We start from the raw sequence: 20,170 nt of genomic DNA, 5'->3' as shown, positions 1-20,170 counted from the left end.
ACAGAACTGGAAAAGCTCATTTAGAGAACTCCTGGGCTCTGGGCACCTGTAGGGTGGGTAGGAGCTAGTCTGCTAGGGAAAAGACAAACTCATCACACAATCCTGTGCCTTCCCTGCAATAAGAAGACACTTGGCCAGGCCAAGAGGTGAAGTTCTTGTTTATTGTTGCAGCAACTCTTATACAGACATTAGCGTTCAGTTAAATAAAGGAAGATAGCACAGTAAATACATCACAACCCCAAACCGGATGACTGTGGCCACGGTACAGAGGAGGGAGGGAGGGACCAGTGACCAGACTGTCGAGGAAGTACATTCAGTGGGTGTGCGGTGTCCACATTCCAGGCTCACGTGTAGATATATTTTATTTATATATTTATTTATATTTATATATAGATCATTGAGTTTTGTGTATACAAAGAACGATATTGTTACAAATACAATACTATACTTCTCCCGACGCTTTACAATAAGCTCTATTTCACCCTCTTTACAGAACAATAGTACAAGTTCATACTCTAGGTGCTGTGCTAAGTATGTACAAGAAATGTCATTCCCACACAGTCCTCACACACTGCCTTGATGGAGGGGAAGAAAGATCGAGTTGTGTGCTCAAGTCGACGCAGGCCAGGGAAGGAGACAGACATGAAACTCAAACCAACAGGCGGCCTGTGAATGTGAGTCAACACATCTAAGGAGGGGCGGCCCCTGGTTGTAAACATTGGTAACGGCTACACCACTGGGTCGAGGGACCCGGGAAGGGCTCTGTAGATGGTTTTCATCCGTGTGCGGGAGGTGTTGGTGCCCACAGGGTGAGGGGGCAGAGGAGCGATGGGGGAGGTAGTAGGTTACTCTGGGACTCCCTGAAGGCGGTGTTGATGGGCAATGTTCAGAAAGCAAACCCGTGCACAGGGACCCGGCGCCCCTGCAATGCGCTCCTAGGAGCCTGCTCTGGTGAGGGAAGGTGTCGCTGGAGAAGTGGGCTCCAGGCATTGGTCTTTGGGGGTTTCTCCCTCTTGTGAACCCAAGGCTGATGGTGGCTCCCTGAAATGCTCACATTGGAGAAGAGGCAGGGGGAGGTGAATGTGGGAGTCCATCCCCAAAGCTGAGCCACCAGCATGTCCTGGTGGAGCAGCCACAGCGGCTCTGTGCCCTCGCAGCGTTTGGGAAGGCTGCTCTGTACATAGCCTTCCCGTTACATGGGGTATTTAGATATTTACATATATAACTATATATACTGGGATGACAGAAGGGAAGACCACCACTTCTCTTGGGACTTTCAAAAAATCTAGCGACTCACTTTTAAGACTCTGGCTGCTGGGGTGACCATACCTAGGCTCACTCCCTTGCCCCAGTGGTAGTGGGAAAAAGAACCCACTTCAGTTGGATGGACCTGTTCCGAGCTCCAGCAACTTCCACTCACTGGGTGTGAAGACACACCTGGATTAACACAAAAGAATGTGGTGGACAAATCATCTCACTCTTATGTTACAATGTCAATTCTCCAGGAGAGCTTGCAGAATTGGCTTTTTCAGCACCTCTCAAAGTTTACAAGGTTTTTGTGCAATAGGAATAGAAAGTATATTCTCTCCTTGAGGTGAAGATAGGTAACTGTTATGTGCAGGTTGTACAGGGACGCACTACTGGAGTTCTGTCCCCTGGCCAATCGTGGGCGGGCCTCTGTGGTGCTGCCCAGGTGCCTGGGGACAGACAGGCATGAGCCCCTGCAATGATTTTCCAAGGCTCCTGATGCCTGAAATGCCACCAGTAACACTTCATTCCTGTTCTATCCACTCTTATTGGCAGAGGAAAGATGAACTGGCTGGTGACTCTTTAGTGTCTCATTGTATCACCAGATACTCTACAGCAAATGGAAAACCCAGGCCATGGTTCCTTCCTGGTCCTCATGTTTGTGACGGGTTGACCTTGGGGCTGGTCTCCAAGCAACTTTCTGTAAAGCACCCTTCAAAGAAGTCCTGGGGAGCTTTATGGCCCATCCCAGAGTCCCTGGCCCCACCCTGTGCCACTCTCTGCAATGGCAGAAGCCCCTTTCCCCACAGGGCCCCTGGGCAGCCAGCGGCCTCCCTTCCTTAGGGCTCCTTTGTAGTACAGTGAAACTGAGAGCTCTGCTGCTCATTCCTTTCAAGCATTGAGCTTCCCTGATTCTAAGCAGAAAACTCTGAAGGTATAGAGATCTCAGGGAGCTGATCACAGAGCTCTCTGGTTGAAGTCTCTTGTCCCTAATCTTGTTATAGTCACTTTTCTCCCTCCTTAGAATCCCTCCATTCTCTCTATAAATACATGCTATCCAACATTTGCTCACTGAGTTCCTATTTCTGTAGACACAACATAAATATCCTGGATGCAGAGAACAGGGACTATATTAATTACAAAATATATTAGTTTCTCTTCCCCTGTCTCTACTGAGGTCATGAATGAAACAAAACAAAAGCAAAGCCAAATCACACCTCACATGAAAACAAAATGCTCTTTGGACCAAGTGAAAACTGGCTCAGAATTATAATATTACTAAAACATCTACACTGAACTGAGACGGAAGCCATAAATATGAGGCACCTGATGAAAACACAGAACATTCCACACCAGCTGAAAATGCTCTCAGGCCCACAAGGCAGCAAGAGGGTGTTTATGGGCCACATCTGGGGACTCTGAGGCATAACTTGAGGTTGCTATTATCCCCTTAATTTTGTGGCTTATGTACTATTCTGGCCTTTCCAATATCACATGCTGCCTAGTGGCCCTGAGCAAAGAAAGCTGGTCTTGCCTTGGGCCAGGAAACAAGAGGACAATGGCACCTGGAGCTCGCCTTCTGGGGAACAGTCCCTCCTTCCCAGACCCCTGGGATGTGTGTTCGGCAGGAAGGGGAGTCCAGAAGGAGGATGCTTTAAACCAAGGTGGTGCTGGAGGGGCTGGGCCTCAGCCGCAGAGAGGGCAGGTCTCTCAGGATGAGGCTGAGCAGCCCCCACCCTCCTGGCCACCTGCCAGGGAAGGGGCCTCCCAGAGAGGTGGGTTTCCAGGGGATCTGTGTGCCTAATCTTCAGCTTGTCTCATTGGTGGTGGGAGCAGGGAAGGGTGATACGCAAATGAGACTGTGTGTGTGAGAGATACAGAGAGAGAAGCAGACAGTACCTGCCTGTGTTTATCTAATGGTTGATAACTTCAGGACAACCTGGCAAAGTTCAGATGCCCCATGAATTGCCAAGCTCTCTGTGACACTATGGTGTCCTTGCCCAAGGCAGTTATTTCCCCTTTTATCCTGGGGTCAGAAGGCTCGTATTAGAAAACACACATACGTTGAAATTAAAACTAGCAATAGAAGAGGTTTAAGGTTGGCTCAGAGATTCTGGGAGGAAATAATGTATGGTGCCCCAACTACAAGGCAGGCAGTGCATAACCTTAATGATGTGGGCTGGCCCTGGGTACTACCACATTCCCACAGATAAACTCAGAGAGCAGAGATCAGCAACTGGGTTTTAGGCACTGCTGAATCAGCTGCTTCACTGCCCTGGGAGCTCCTTCTAAGAGGTCTGCACCTCTTGGGAAGGGAGGATTCCCCCTTAGGCAGTGACAGCTCACCCCTGGACACACCCAGAAGGCCCTCCAGGATGGTCCTGGGTTGGTACCAGGTGGATGCTGGCTGCTCTCCATCCTCAAGGGAGTGCATACGAACCTTCCCTGGTATTTAAAAAAAAAAAAAAAAAAAAAGCAAATCGGAGAGAGTAAAGAGGTCCTTGCGGATTCTTCTCTTCCTGTGTAAAACCGAATGCTGGGCGCGAGAGGGGAATGTCTCAGTGGACACAGGGATGCAGCACGAGAAACACAACCACGATGAGGAGAGTCCTCCATGCATGCCACCACGTGCGGCCGCGGTCAGATGTAAACGGGCTGCTCCTGGGCCGTCAGCAGCCTGTACATGGCGGCTGGCATTGTCTTCATGTGAATCTGAGGGTACAGAACACACTTTAGTGGGGGCTGAGGCTGGAGGCTGGCTGCTGGCTGCATGGGCACTGCCCAGGGCCAGCGAGAGAGGCAGTGCCTCTTGCATAGAGGGCTTTGAAGATACCCCCCTACTGCCCAGCCACCACCAGGGACCTGACCCAGGGTGGCCTCCAGGAAGGGTGGAATCCACTGACTTTCTCAAAAGCTTAGGGGTGACAGAAATGAACAACAAAAACCAGGCAAGGCTTATTTCTCAGTCAAATGCTTTTGCTCTCACCAGACCCTACCCTTTTAAAAGCGAGAACTCTGAAAATGGAGGGAGAAGGGCTCAAGGCTTCTTAGGGCACCTGCCTCCCTCACCTCTCTTGGCAGATAAGGCAAGGATGACAAATCAGCCCTAGAACAACAGTGATGACTGACAGCAGTGATGGATGACAGCAGTGATGACTGACAGCAGCGATGACTGACAGCAGTGATGACTGACAGTGCAATGGCTGACAGCAGTGATAAATGAATGACAGCAGTGATGACTGACAGCAGTGATGAATGACAGGAATGACGACTGACTGACAGCAGTGATAACTGACAGCAGTGATGAATGACAGCAGTGTTGACTGACAGCAGTGATAAATGAATGACAGCAGTGATGACTGACAGCAGTGACGAATGACAGCAGTGATGACTGACAGTAGTGATGAATGACAGCAGGATGACTGATAGCAGTGATAACTGACTGACAGCAGTGATGACTGACAGCAGTGATGACTGACAGCAGTGATAACTGACAGCAGTGATGACTGACAGCAGTGATGACTGACAGCAGTGATGACTGACTGACAGCAGTGATGAATGGCAGCAGTGATGACTGACAGCAGTGATGACTGACAGCAGTGATAAATGAATGACAGCAGTGATGACTGACAGCAGTAATGACTGACTGACAGTAGTGATGAATGGCAGCAGTGATGACTTACAGCAGTGATGATTGACTGACAGCAGTGATGACACGTCACGCCACACTGCACTGGGGTCACACCTCTGGAGGGCCACTTTGTTGATTTGACTTGAGTCTAAGAGTTAAATCTTTTAAATACATTTGGGGAGATTAACTGGGGAAAGTGGAGGCAACTTAGGCAACCATACAGAAAAGCAACAGAAAACTGAGTGTTGAAAAGAGAAGGTGAGCACATCAGATGAAAGAGAAGGCTGAGGGTGACCTGATTCCATTTCATGGAGAAGCTCCCGGACAACCGCTTGCAAATGTGTTTGGCGTTTGGTCAGAGACAGATAGGTCTGCTTGTTGGGGGGTGTTCAGGATTGGAAACTCAGGGAGCTTTCCCAGAAGGACTGCTCAGGGCCACAGTGGGCACATGAGGCAGGGGCACCAGACGCAGCCCTCAGCACCACCCCCAGCCCTGGATCTCTCCTACCTCCCCAACAGCATTGGAGAGAATGTGGACGATCTTCTCGTGGGGGGTGGCCACGACGCTCTGTCCATTGATTTCAATGATCCGGTGCCCCACACGGACGCCTCCTCTCTCAGCTATTCCCCCTCTCATGAGGCTGCAGATCTGCCAGAGTCAAAGGCTGTGTTACCCTCATGGCAGAGAGTGTGGCAGGGCTGGAAGGCCGTCTTTCCCGAAAGCCCCGCCCCCGCAGTCTGCTCTTGGAGAAACTGACATGGTTAGGCTTTGGGCATTTAACTCTCTTAGTGTCTTTTCACAAAAGAATAAGTGCTGTTGGTCCACATGGCCACCTTGTTCATGTGGCTTGCACAGAGACTGTAGCACATCACTGGTTTTTATGGCACACTGAATACTACTTCTCATCCCAGCTGGGGCTGGGTAAAAAGGGCCATTTGGGCCTGTCGCAGAGTCGCCAGTGTTTTCAAACTGTTAGCCTGTGTGACACAGGTTAGTGTTAGTTCCCGCAGTCATGACTGGGACTCAAGCACTCAAGCACTGAAGTGTTTAATGCAGCAGATTGTTTTTAGGGTCACAATTGGCTGAGCCACCGTGGGGCTGGAACTCCACTCTGTGTTCCAAAGTGTGGCTGGCTGGGAGGGAGAGGCTCCTTTAGAGCTTCCCAATTCAGCGGCCCCTGTTCAAACTCCCTTCCCACAGAAACGACAGTGAGGCTGGATTTTGTGATGGCACAGTCAGCCACCACAGTGACCGAGGCTGCAGGCGGGGCTGATGGGCCCTCCACCCTCACCTCACACACACTGCAACATAACTTTTCCCAAGAGTAGGTCTGAATTTACTAAGTTGGCTTTTCATTCCAAACCATGCACCTTTATTTTAAGTGGATGCAGACAAGATTGCAAGTGACATCTTGCAGCAACATGCTGTGTGATTCTGTGAGTGTGTGGCCCAGCTGCTCTCTCAGCTAGTCTGGGGTCAAAACATTCCTTAGGTGTTTTCCCAATGGACCCACAGGTGTTAACGACTCCTTGTTCATATCCAAACTTTTAATACTATTTAACTATGAACAAAGCAAACAAGTACACGTACAAACCAATGAAAAGATGATCTCAGAGCTAGACTGTAAAGAGTCAGCCTAGGTCCTCTCCTAATAGGCAAACCAGGCTACGCAGGTACGAAGAATGCAGGAAGTGGGGCTGGATATTTCAACTCCAAATGGGAAGTTCAGGGGTATTTCTAAACCTTAAAATGTATTTGGAATGATATTTTAATTATCCAGGACACTTCTTTTTTTTTTTTTTTTTGAGACAGAATCTTGCTCTGTCACCTAGGCTGGAGTACAGTGGCACAATCTCTGCTCACTGCAACCTTTGCCTCCCGGGTTCAGGTGATCCTCCTGCCTCACCCTCCTGAGTAACTGGGATTACAGGTGTCCGCCACCACACCTGGCTAATTTTTGTATTTTTAGTAGAGACTGGGTTTTGCCATGTTGGCCAGGCTGGTCTCGAACTCCTGGCCTTAAGTAATCCGTCTGGCTTCGCCTGAAGCCCAAGGTTTGAATGATCACTCAAACACCACACTGTGTGAATCCCAGTTGTGACCGTGGGAACTGAGCCGGCCCCTGCACCGTACAACCCCAGGCTTGGGAGTCAGCTGCTCTGCGGGGACTCTGTGCCGCCTGGGTGGACAGCCCAGAGGCGAGGAGGCTCTTGGAGGGTGCATCCCAAACTCTCAAGCTAGCAGCCAGGACGACAGCCCTGCATGTCACAGAAATGCTGGGTTCTGGGCGGGAATCTCTGCTGAAGGGACTCTGTCCAGAGAGGGAGCTGAGCCTGCTTCATCCATCTTTCTTGATGGATTCCTTCAGGGAACAAACTGACTTAAAAAAAAAAAAGAAAGAAAGAAAATCAAAGGCCCTGTAATACCAGCACTTTGGGAGACAGAGGCAGGCAGATCACAAGGTCAGGAGTTCAAGACCAGCCTGCCAGTATGGTGAAACCCCGTCTCTACTAAAAATACAACAATTAGCTGGGCAGAGTGGCACATGCCTGTAGTCCCAGCTACTCCGGAGGCTGAGGCAGGAGAATCCCTTGAACCCAGGAGGCGGAGGTTGCAGTGAGCTGAGATCGTGCCACTGTACTCCATCTTGGATGACAGAGCAAGACTCCATCTCAATTAAAAAAAAAAAAAATCAAAGGCCATGCTACATTTTTATTTGTCAGCATTGTAGAAAAGGATGTGGAAGGTGTTCTACTTACAATTCCGTTCTGGACACTGAAACCCAGCTGGTAGCGAAGGTCTGGTCTTCTGATTAACACGGTGGTGACCGGAGGACATCTCACAATATTCAGCTTGACTCGGGATTGATTCTTTAAGCCCTTAAACATGAATAAAGTACAGTGGGTATGGTGACCACTGAGGCAGACAGAATAAACAAAAGCAGGCAGCACCAAAGGCAAAAGAAGCCGCACTGAGTTTTCCGTAGGACCCACTGCCTGCCTGCAGGCCTTCAGTGCCCGGGCTGGTACAGTCACTGCTCGGCTTCACCTACCCAGGGAAGATGCCACATGGTGCAGATGGAGCCCTTTCAGCCCACGCACAGATAGGGTTCCTGTGGGCAATGCCTTCCTTTTGGGAAGTGGACTAGGTTCAAGGGATCTGATCAAAGTACTTGTGCAACTATGAGGAAGTGTCAGATGTACTTTTTGACTTCAAAGATGAAGGAGGCACACCATTTCCCCCAGCCAGGAAAGACACGAGTGGGAAATGGATTTTCTTTCTGGAAGGCAAACTCTAGCAATGACTCCTCTTCTAACAAAGGACATCTAACTCACAGCAACTGGCCTGATTCATCATGGCTCTTTTCTCTGGTCTCTGATGCTCCCCTTTCCCCTTCTTTCTGCCAGTGAGAGATTTTACAGCTATCAACATTCCCACAGCAACCAGGGACTCCAATCAGTGTGTGTTGGGAGAATGGGGAGGGTTGCAGGATGGGTGTTGATGGAGAAGGAAGGGGAAGAAATACGACTTGCAGACTGTTGTTTCATGATCCCTGATGACACACCTCTCCCTCTAAATTAAAATGGAGCACAGAGGGAAAGCTGATCTTTGACTATCACAAGGGACTAGTTTCAGTGACTGTGTAGAAAGCTTCCACCTCGATGTATCGCAGGCTCCTGCTCCTGTCCCCTGATCAGACTCACAGCAGTGAGAGAAGCCCTGGTGTGCTCAGAAGCATCTTTAGAAAACCATCACAAAGCTACATTTGCCCTAAGCTGGGCAATGGGAAGGTTTGCTCCTGCAGGCCTGACCACTGACTTGTCAGCTTCATCCTAGAGGAGGGTGCTGGGAAAAAGGAACTCAGCCCTGAAACAAATGTCCATTTTCCAGTCTCCCCAGGGTGCCTGCTCTGCCTCAACAAACTCCTGATTACCAGATGGGATAGAAGGAGTGATAGAAGGCACCAATAGCAGGTGCCTTCCCACCCTTTTCAAGTCATGGTATGCAGGAGAATCTTGTTTGCATGCTGGGGTAAACAGACCACACTGTTGTAGCTGGAGGCCCTGCAGTCCCTGGCCCTGCTAGAAGAGCTGAGGCAGTGTGGGTCAGAGCCCTCAGTGGGAAGCACCTGCCCGAATGGACTCCCATCTACACGACCAGCTGTCTGGGAAACTGCTCAACGTCAACCCCAGGCCCACTCCTCCAAAGGGAACTGTAGGGTGGGTGGGAGGAGAGGTGGGTAACTTTTCCTCCAGGGGAGAACAGCTACCAGGGAATGAGGAGGCACTCAGGGAAAAGGCAAGCTCTGTTCTATCTAAGCCCACAGTATCGCCCAGAGACAGCATCTGCTCAGTTCACAAGTGGGTCCAGTTTGTGCCCTCTATGAGTGAAGTGGAAAGAGAACCTGGAAAGAACAGTAACAAATCCACAAAAAGCATGCATGAGGGGTGATCGTCTGCTTCTTACTCTATAAATAGAATTCTGCAAATTCCACAGCCACTACTGCTGTCACTCCTTGACCAGTCTACCAAATCTTTTTCAGTGTGAGGTCAGGACTTACACTGCACATTTTAAAGATGAAGACATAGACATGGAGCTTGCTTTGTCCAAGGGCTCTGTGGGGTCAGGACTGGAACTATGGATCCCTGCTCAGGCACCCTGCCTAGCAGAGGCATGAAACTGGTGTTAGACAATTTCACTGCAAACAGAATCTGTAGCCAGAGTGCTTCTTGGAGTGGCAGAAAAGACCAACACCCCTTCTGTATCTGAGTTACAGAATATGCTTTAGATTGAGGGAGAGGCGGGGGCTATTTAGTCTCTGGTTATCCAGCTTTACCATGCTTGGCCAGCAGGTGTATACCAATGGCTCTTAAACCCCACACAGCAGCAGCAGCAGCAGCAGCAGCCGCCCCTGGCCACTTTTTAGAAGTGCAAATTCTGGGCTCTACCCAAGCCCCACTGAATCAGAAACCTAGGGGTGGGACCCAGGAATCTGTGGATGGCAAGTCTCCGAGATGATGCGGGTGCACGCTCAATTTGCGAACAACTGGTGTGGACCACTACTGCAGAACAATGAATGGCCTCATCTGCATCTAGGTGGCTTAATTTCTCCACGGATGATTACATCCAAAGATGTCACTTTACTAGTCACACCTGCAGCCAGTGTGCTCCGTGGGAGCAGGTGCTGGCAAGGGTGGGGTGAGGGTGACATCTTGTGGGAAATTTTGTTAGCCCAGTCACTATACAGCTGACCCGTGGTCAGTCATCTGCATGTCTGTGTCATGCAGGAACACCCCTAAGATCACTGAGCATCAAAACCCACCCTGATGATGAAACTAATGGAACCAAAATGACTGTAACTACCTGTCATTGGACACTTACTGTTGTCTGGCATTGACCTGGAAAGGACAGGAGCTGTCTCATTTAATGTGGTGGCCATAATTATTCTATAAATATATTATAGAAGAGGAAACTGAGGCTCAGAGATATTAAATGACTCACTCACATTCACACACAGCAAGATTCAATCCTAGGTCTGTCTGCATTCAAAACGTGCAGTATTTCTACACCATAATGCCCCATATACACAACCGGAGAGGGTGTGTCTTTTGTGAATAAGGCTTGCTCCACAAAGATGACAGGGTCAGCCACAGAACAAATCTGCATCCCCAAATTCCAGCCTTGAATTGGGGCCATCTTTTTAGTTCACTTTCCTACGTGGCAAGAGTTTTTTGGGGTTCCTGGTCCTCACAATTCCCCACCCCCTGGCTTCCCCACTGATGTGGTTCTAGTTTCTGCTCCTAATGTGTGAATCTTGATGGAACTCAATTTCCCCGCTGTTAGTGTCTGCTCCCCTAGTGCTCTGAATTCCTCTGCTTTCTGCAGGACTTGAGCCTCCCCATGGCTGTCACTCTGCTTGTGGCCTGGATGTACCATGCGACTTGGCATTCACACTCATGCAGCATCTCCCGGTGGTTTTGGAACATCTCCAGGGAACTGTTCTGGTTAAGGAAATGATTCCAAATCACAGCAATGCAATGAGCGTGATTCTCCCTGGGGAAATGAACATCTGTGAAGGATCCAGGCCTTCCATATGCAGCAGGTCCCATCGTCCCCATCAACAAAGGGAGATGCTCTGGCCTTCCGCTCCTATCGATAGGACCAGCACAGCCTGGTGAAGAGGACTTCCCTGGTGTCAGAAGACCTGAACTCAAGTTTTGTTTCTGCTACCCCAAGCAGTGGGATCTGAAGCCCTTTGCTCACCCTTCTCCCACCTCAATTTCCTCATCTTCACAACAAATGGTAAAGCTCACTAACGTCTTTTGCAGTTCTGATTTCAATGACTGCACCCCCTTTAATGTGTTTATTCCTAAATGCCTTTGTCTGCAACATCAAATCTCAACCATTATACTTAAACCTATTCCTGAAATTTAAAGTGGGCTTCTTTTGCAGGGCTGGGAGGTATGATGGAGAGCAGCTCAGACATTCATGCAGACATTTTTATCTGCTTTGAGTGCTTACTCCTTCCCACCCACTTAATCAATCAATATTTACGAATCACTTGTCATGTGCCAAGAAATGTGTTAGGCACTGGAGATTCAGGGAAGTGCACCCTTTCCGGGGGGGACAAGAGACATTATCGGTACTAAGCACAGGGCTGTGAGCCCAGAGGGGGCTTGAGTCCCTTCACCCTTTTCTTTCTCTCTAATCACAAACGAGGAGACCAGGAATTTGTGGGAAAGAAGAGAGATGAATGATGAAGACAGGAGCATGCTGTTGGAATCTCAACCCTTCAGGCAAAGCCACCTGCTTTAAATGTTTACACCTGTTAACCACTGATATTATTTAGGTACGCTTGTGTGATACAGAAAATGTTACCCAACATACCCAAAAGCAAGAGAATGACTTTATCTTCTCAATGTTGCCTAAAAAATTCACACTGCTCTGGTGGGTTCTTTCCTTCTCTGTGAATTGATTTAAGACGCCTGATCTGTCCCTCAGTGAAAGATTTTCTTTTTTTTTTCTTTTTTTGAGATGGAGTCTTGCTCTGTCACCCAGGCTGGAGTGCAGTGGCCAGATCTCGGCTCGTAAGCTCCACCTCCCGGGTTCACGCCATTCTCCTGCCTCAGCCTCCCGAGTAGCTGGGACTACAGGTGCCCGCCACCTCGCCCGGCTAGTTTTTTTTTTTTTTTGTATTTTTTAGTAGAGACGGGGTTTCACCGTGTTAGCCAGGATGGTCTCGATCTCCTGACCTCGTGATCCACCCGTCTCGGCCTCCCAAAGTGCTGGGATTACAGGCTTGAAAGATTGGGGAAAATGTGTTGCAAGATGAGGCTTAAGAGAAATAGCAATTGGAAATAACCAGACCATACATTTGCTCTGCTGTTCCTAATCAATGTTTCATGTTGGGTCCCATTAACTTAGATTTCTGAGCTGCCATTTTATTGGAGGTGCCAATTAAATAAAGGGTCATTTGGTCCCCATGACAACAGTGGAACGGTACAGCAAATTAAGAAATCTGGTGGGAGGGGAAGGCCAAAGAAGAGGGTCAAAGGGAGAAAAGAGAAGCCAGAATGGTCTCTATAGCAACGGGAGAGCAGAACCATGATGCTCCTGGGGAAGCAAGGGAAGCTGTGCGCTATTCTAAAACAGAGCAAAAACCCAGAGGGCAGGACCACAGAGGCAAAGGCCCAGAAAAAGGCAGCCTGTAAGATGTTCCACCCACCAATAATTATGCCTTGGGAATTAATTATGACCCAAAAAATAAGAGGTAGGAAGAGGAAGGCAAGTCAATACCTACAATTCTACTCTAGAAATCTATTTCCTCTAATCTGGGGGGAAAATGGTCAACCAGTATTGAAGAGGCCAGATGCAGAATGCACACTTTGGACCCCTGTTCCTGAAAGTGTAGCCTGCAGACTGGTGATGCCATCACCCCCACAGAGCCTGCTGAAAACGCAGAATCCCACCCTACACCTGCTGAATCAGACCTGCAGTCTAACAAGATCCCCAGGTGATTCCAATCAGTTTGAGAAGCAGTGATTCATCAGGATGAGACTTGCTTGTCAAAGTCACTGCAAAGAGCATGGACATACACTGAAACAAATTTGAACACAGCCTTGAAGCGGCCCAGACGCTGCTCTGCAGTGGCCCGAGGGGTAGGGGTAGGGCAGTGCGCACATCTGTCCAGGTGCAGGCAAAAAGGGGTGTGTTTTCTAGAGAATTTTAAAAATGTGATAGAACCCACTGAAGTCAGTCTGTATTTGGTACTGGCAATTCTGGATGTTATCAGTGGTTACACCTCCCACCAGCCAGGGTGGTCCACGGATGGACCATCACATCTCCCCATTCAACAAGCGGCGCACTGTGGCAGGGAGGAAGTTCAGCTGTGCTCTAATCAGGGTCTGCCCTGTTAAGTACTTCTTCACTATGGGCGGCCATGAAGGCACTGCTTTTCTTACTCTTCATCTTCATCAGTTACATCTCTTTCATCACCACTCGGCCTTTTAATTTTCTGGTTCTATAGAGACTACATTTATAGACATCAAAGTTCAGCTCCTCAAACAATCCATTTCCCCTTAGGAAACCGTGCAGACAGAGCTCCTTCTGTACTCCAGCAAGCTTTGCTTCCACCTTGATGCTGTGATCCCACAGCAGCTGCAGAGGGAGTCAGGCCGCCCTCACAGCCTCACTGCACCCCCTCTGGTCCTCTGGTCCCCGCGCAGATGAGGTGGGAAGGATGCTCAGGAGGGTGGGGACTCACTGGCCAGCTGGGGGCCCTGGGCAAGTCTTCTGTGCGTTTAGAGTCTCCGATGGCCCATCTGTGCACCTAGCATCTGCTGTCCCCCTTGTGGGCTGTCCTGAGGAGGAAGGGAGGTGACTCCAGGCCATGAGCTGCAGTCTTGCAGGCCTCAGGAAGCCCAGCTTGTTCTTGCCCAGGCCCCATCCCCACCTTTACTTAAGTCCTCCCCTTGTCTGAGTCTGTTCTTAGTCTGCCATGACAAAGTACCACAGACTAGGTGGCTTATAAACAACAGACATTTCTCTCTCACAGTTCTGGAGGCTGGAAGTCCGAGATCAGTGTACCAGCACTGTCAGGGTCTGGCGAGGTCCCCTTCTGAGTTACAGATAGCCAACTTCTAGTATCTTCACATAGCAAAAGAGAGCTTGCTGGGGTCCCTTTTTTAAGGGCACTAATCCCAACCATGAGGGCTCCACCCTCATGCTGATCACTTCCTAAAGGCCCTACCTCCAAATAGCATCACATTGGGATTAGGGTTTCAATATGTATTTGGAGGGAACACAAATATTATTCAATACTTAACCCCCCATCCCCTCTCCTCCTCCCCAACCCTTCTAGACCCAGACCAGCTCCCCACAAACTGTCCCTGACCAGCTTCCCTCTCTCATCGATTTCTCTCTCTTGCATCTGAACTCCTACACTGCCCAGGCAGAGTTTCTCAACCTCATTTGGGGCTGGATAACTCTGTGCTGTGGGGCTGTGCTGTGCACCGTAGGATGTTTGATAGCATCCCTGGCCTCTACCCACTGGATGCTGGCAGCACCTTCTCCTCCCCAGTGGTGACAACCCAGTCTCCATACATTTTGGAGGATGCAAGATCACCCCTGGCTGAGAAGTACCACCTCAGGGTCTGGCTTGGGCCTAGCATTTCACCTGACACCCTCCCTGGGATGAGTCTGTATTGGAGGCTTATCCTCCAATCCTTAACCATGGGTGATTATATCATCTTGCTGTGGCTCAGCTTCCTAGCTTGTACAATGGGTGCAACAATAGTACCTGCCCACAGAATGCTGCCCCGAAGGCTCAGCAAGTCAGTCCACACATATCTCAGAGCACACAGCGCTCAGAGCACCCAGAGCACAGACACACAGCACTGAGCACTGCAAGCCATAAGTCCTTTCACTTCTCCTCAAACCGATCAAGCTCCCTGGGGGCAGGGACTGTCTCCATGGGATCCCTGGGTCCCACAGCCCCTCAGCAGTTCTCATGCACGCACCCAAGGTGTTTAATAAGCAACTTGCTCACTGGCAGGAGCGACTTGTGGTCCTGCCTCCCCAGCCCCACCTCCCGCTTGCCTCTCCATGTGATCACAGCAACACCAGACCAGCCTTTCCAGGCCAGGCTCAGACCCCATCTCTCCCTGACTCAACACTGGCACCTGTCCATCAATTCAAGCAGAAACTTCCAAAGGCCACTTCCCTTTCTGCTACTGACCTAGGTTTTACTCCTTCAAGGTCAACTTTAAAATCACATAAAATGGGCCGTCTAATCACTTACAGCCTCTCACCTTTGCTCTTAGGGCCGCAGAGCCCTTGCACATCTCTAATTATCCTCCACATGCACACTGTCAAGCCAGCTTCCCCAGAGCACGGCTCTGCCTCACAGAGGCCCAATTAAACCTGTCTGAATGAATATCCATGTTCAAAGTTGATTCTCTAATCTTATCTTTAATGTGTATTAAGCAAGAGGTAGAATTCATTTAAGTGTAAGATATAAGAAAAAGAAATTAGAGGAGGCCAAAGAGGACTATTTCTTTCCAGATGTGATTATCTTACGTGGAATTAGAATTTAATCCATTTCATTAAAAACAAAAAGGCACCATCCGTGTGTCCTATACACTCACCTTAACCTCCCATCCCCACCCGCTTAGCCGAGGATGCTGGCTTTGTGATTTTTCTTTTGCTCACAATGACTATTTGCATGAATTCATCCCTTTCCTTCTCCTTCTCCCTCTCTCACACATGCACATATGTACACAGCTACATCCTAGCTAAGTCTTTCAGGAAACCTCTGCAGGACCAAAAAAAAGTTGTGGAATATCAGTCTACCTACAGTACCACAGCACTTGGTGCAGAGCTACTGGGGTCTACAGATGCTGTCATGGAGGAGGGACATCCCAGTCACACTGGCCATGCAATCGGCAAGTTCCAATGTGCTCAAAAGACTCCACGTGAATGCTTCATGTCTGAAGAGAGTCTCATTTCTTCTCAAGTATTCACATTTAATTTTCCTTCCAGTAGCTCTTCTTAGCCTTATAAGCATCAGTTCAGGTTGAGCACGAAGGATGCTCAGGTATGAAAAAGCTTCCATGGACTGGAAGAGAGTTTCCTTCTTCTTCTGGCAACGAGCACATGTGAGTTGCTTCACCCGGGGTCTGAGGGAGGACAAACTCACCTGCATCACAGTCAGGGCCACTGGGAAGGAAAAAGCGCTCAGATTTGAAGCATTTCTGTGATTTTTTGACAGGGATGCTAAATCGTGCCAAGTGTATCTGGCTGACTATAAGTGATTGTCTGGATTCCCAAGCTGAGGCCTTCTCTGTTGAGGCTGAGTCTGGGCTTCGTGGGAGAGTGCTGTGATTGGCTAGTGATGCCTGTGAGGGACATGCTGCTATTAGAAAGTAGTGTTATGTGAACCAAATACACTTCCCCTGATCTAAATTGATTTCAGGGAAGAATCTGTAAACAGTAACTTGATGGTAAGCTTCCTGAATGCAAGTCCACATCTTTTGTGTTTATGTCTTCCTTGGTGCCTGACACTTCGAATATGTTCATATACATTAATGACTGGATGGGGGTCACACTTCACATCACTTGAGGTTTACCACAGCAGCTAATTTTTCCCATATTCAGGTACCTTAATAATGCTCTGGCAGGTGGACAGAGGCAGGCCCACCAGGCTGGTGCCATTAATGGACATGATCTGGTCACCGATATTCAGCTTCCCAGATTTCTCTGCAGGGCCACCATGCATCATATTGGCAATGATCACGGTGGGGAGGATGGATCCCCAGCCAGACTCCACAATCACCACACCTAGGATTTCTCCTTTCTGCTTCTCTATGAAAACCTGGAAGGAGAAAAACATTTAGAAAGCCTACATCAGCAACCATCTGGGGTCGGTAGAAATCAAAGCGTCTCCCCCATTCCTGTCTCACCTAAAGAGACACTTCCCTGGGGGGAAGACACTTCCCAGATGAGTTCCTGTCTTCTCAGCATTCCGCACATTTGGAATTTTTAAGAAATGAATTCACACAGGTCTACACTCTTTTGTAATTCACTCTTGTTTCACATAAACAAACTTGCCTCAGCACACAACCACGAGGACCACCAGTTTTTTTTTTTTTTTTCTTGTTTTTTTTTTTTTTTTTCAATTTCTTCAGTCCTGTCCTCAGTGGCAGGGGAAGAGGCTCTGTGGGTGGGTGGTGTGTTACGGTTTCTAGAAATAGCTTTTCAAATTCCATGCGCAGCTTCCCCCTCCCACAGTGCTTCCCCAATTCGCTCCGACATTTAAGTTTCTTGAGTTAAAAATAAATAAATACACAGAAACACTTCTCTGCAAGGAGAAAAAGTTGAGAAAAAAGAAAAAAAACGTGATGCTGAAGTTATCACAACCAAAGGTTGGGTGTGCACTCAGGAAGTGCATATCCTGGATACACAGATTTTTCACAATCTTTACTGGCACGGCAGAGAAGACAGGAGTTGATGTTGGATACTTGCACTCTGGAGAGGCCTGCAGAGATGCCACTAAAAGGTACTGCACCTCTTGGAAGTATCCAACAAAGAGTATGTATGTGTATTTTTGGGGGACTTGACAAAGTCCCCTTCACAGGTTGATGTCTGCTTCTGCCAGCTGCTGAAGTTCACAGTCAGCCCCTTCCCTGAAGAACTGTCCTTAGCTGAATGGGAGACACCTTCTGTTAAGGTTGAATTATATCCCCCCAAAATTTGTATGTTGACTTCCCAATCCCCAGTGCCTTAGACTTAGATTGTGACTATTTGGAGATAAGGTCTTAACAGAGGTAACCAATTTTAAATGAGGTGATTAATATGGGCTCTAATCCAATATGCTGGTGTCCTTAAGTAAGAAGAGGAATGGTTGTCTGTCATGGGTATCAAAGAAAGAAGAGGAAATTTGGACATAGAGACATGCATGGAGAAAGGATGATGTGAAGACACAGGGTGAAGACAGCCATCTACAAGCCAAAGAGAGAGGCTTCGAACAGATTCTTCTCTCATGGCCCTCAGAAGGAACCAACGCTACCAACATCTTGCTTTTGGTCTTCTGGCCACGAGGTCTGTGAGACAATAGGTTTCTGTTGTTGAAGCCACCCAGCCCATGGTACTTTGTGACAGAAGCCCTAGCAAATTCATATACCCCTTGTCCAGCCTTGGCCAATGACCGGTGTGGGGTACAAAGGCTTGCCAGCTCCCTTGCTCCAAGGTGAGACAAATCTGTCCTGCAATCTGAGTCATGGAGCTTCCCTCTGGGTCAGAAGGAAGCTCCTTGCAGAAAGGTGGGACACCTTTCCTTGGTGTCCCACCACCAAGCTTCCCACATCCCTTCTGTTATGAGGCACTTTCCCAACAAACCTCCGTGACAAGAATCCCAGCCTCAGGCTCTGCTTCTGGGGAATCTGACCTAAGACACCTGACAGACCCCAGTGGATAAAACGATCGCTTTCTCATTAAAAGTTCTTTTTACCTATGGGATCAAGTCCAAACCCCTCAGCTGGACTTGCAGGCCCTCCAGTCCTGACCCAGACCTCACGCCCATCTATCTCCTTTCCTGTGCCCACCTCCTGCTCTAGCCAAACCATACTTCCCCATTCCCCAGACAAATGTGGAACTTTCTGACCTCCAGACTTCCAACCATTCCATAGACCCTACCCTCGGCTTGCCCCTACAATCCCCAGATCGCCAGATCAGCTCAGATAGCCTCGTCTTCCTACAGGCACTCCTGAAGAGCTCAGTCTGAAACCACAGGTCATCCCCAGAGGACCACAGCATCTCTTGTCTGAAACCTGAGATCTTCTCTGTTTGTCCAAGTGTAGTTGGTTTTGATTAGTGCCTGTTCCTGGCACCATCACTTAACTTTTTCAGGGCCCTTACCTAGATTGCAGGGTTTGTACAGGCAGAGTTCAGGTCCTATCTGCCTCTGGGACCCACCCCAAACTTAGCTCAGGATGACCAGGAGCAGAGGATGTGCTGCCTCTCTGTTTATACACAATAGCATTTCATGACAGGGCCTCAGAGCGGGGGAGCGAGAGATGGGTGTGAGCGACTTCAGGATGTCCTGCCAATACTGCACTCCTCACCCTTGATCTGCCTTCACTTCCGCGGCAGGGTGCCCCCCTTTCCAGGCCCCTACCCAGCTGACCCTGCCTGGAGAACAGCTTCAGGAAAGTACCCACATCTTTACAGTTTTCCGACTTGGAGAAGTGAATCAGGTCATCGTTGTACATGTCCTGGGTATTGAGCAGGTCACTATACTCCTTCTGGCTGAGATCTTCGGGGTTAATCCCATTGGCCCTGAGGAATTCCTGGTACGCCACGCTAAATGCCTGTCCGATGGACTGTGCAATCAGCTGAGCCTGGAACAGCAGCCAGAGAGGAAAGATGGTCAGCAGAGCAGTGCAACTGATGAGCAGCCTGGCGCACTTCCCACCTGAACAATGGCCCTCCTGGAGTTTGAAGAAGCCCTAGACATCACGCCTGCTGGGCCAGTGGCTCTACATGGGGCTACCAGTGCCCACCAGGGGCCGTTTTCAGAACGACGGGGGATGTTTTTGATTATGATGATGATCATAAGGTAGCTACCAGCATTCAGCAGACAGGAGTCAGAGATGCTGAATATCCCGCCATGCAAAAAACAGCTCGATACAGTGATGAGTCATTCTATACCCTGTATCATCTTCACAGATCCCACTGGACATTCATGAGCATGCAATACTTGTTTACAGTTATCTGAGTCCAGGATTCAACTCCAATTTATACATAAACACAAAGACTTTGTGTGACTCTAATACACATCGAACATTTCAAGAATAATACTGTGTGAATTGAGAGAAGATGTTATTTTGCTTCATTCAGTACTTCACCAGAAGGAAGCTTCATGACTTCGAAAAATCATCAACATCAGTGCTGTTGTGGTATCTGTCCTGCCAATAAATCACATACCTATCAACCTGCACATGTGCTGTTGTGCATGGTGATTCTGCACGTGCTTGTAGACACATACATGTTATTTAGCCCTCAATTTGAAATGTCAACTAGAAAGTGTTTACGATATCCCACTGCACACTGTGTTCTGCTACATTCAAGCTTAATCAGGTAGGTATAAGCATCTTGACTACCTCATTATGCCTTTCAGAATGGTTGCGCCAGAGCATTTATTAATACATATTGTAATATGGTTTTATTTTAGCTTGCTTTCCACTTATCTTTCCTTTATATTACATTTATGGCCACAATTTGATTATTCTGTG

The 20,170-nt window shown here is 48.7% G+C and overlaps 1 protein-coding gene across 6 annotated transcripts in view; it reads right to left on the bottom strand.

The window, feature by feature from the left end:
- Positions 1 to 141: 141 nt before the first annotated feature.
- The window catches only part of APBA1 (amyloid beta precursor protein binding family A member 1), a 226,858-nt gene continuing 206,829 nt past the window's right edge, over positions 142 to 20,170 (bottom strand). For 5 of the 6 annotated variants that reach the window (XM_007969448.3, XM_007969446.3, XM_007969449.3 and 2 more), the window contains 5 exons: positions 19,097 to 19,276; positions 16,540 to 16,752; positions 7,640 to 7,759; positions 5,388 to 5,528; positions 142 to 3,960 (listed from right to left, as the gene is read on the bottom strand). In XM_007969448.3, the coding sequence (XP_007967639.3) occupies positions 3,889 to 3,960; positions 5,388 to 5,528; positions 7,640 to 7,759; positions 16,540 to 16,752; positions 19,097 to 19,276 (726 nt within the window). In that variant the 3' untranslated portion in view covers positions 142 to 3,888. The remainder of the gene's footprint in view (positions 3,961 to 5,387; positions 5,529 to 7,639; positions 7,760 to 16,539; positions 16,753 to 19,096; positions 19,277 to 20,170) is intronic. The other variant, XM_073021532.1, reaches the window with a different exon arrangement.

This window comes from Chlorocebus sabaeus, chromosome 12 (assembly GCF_047675955.1).
Source record: "Chlorocebus sabaeus isolate Y175 chromosome 12, mChlSab1.0.hap1, whole genome shotgun sequence".
NCBI classification, from domain to species: domain Eukaryota; kingdom Metazoa; phylum Chordata; class Mammalia; order Primates; family Cercopithecidae; genus Chlorocebus; species Chlorocebus sabaeus.
Note: the sequence above shows the minus strand (reverse complement) of the source record. Positions and strands in the feature narration are given on the sequence as shown.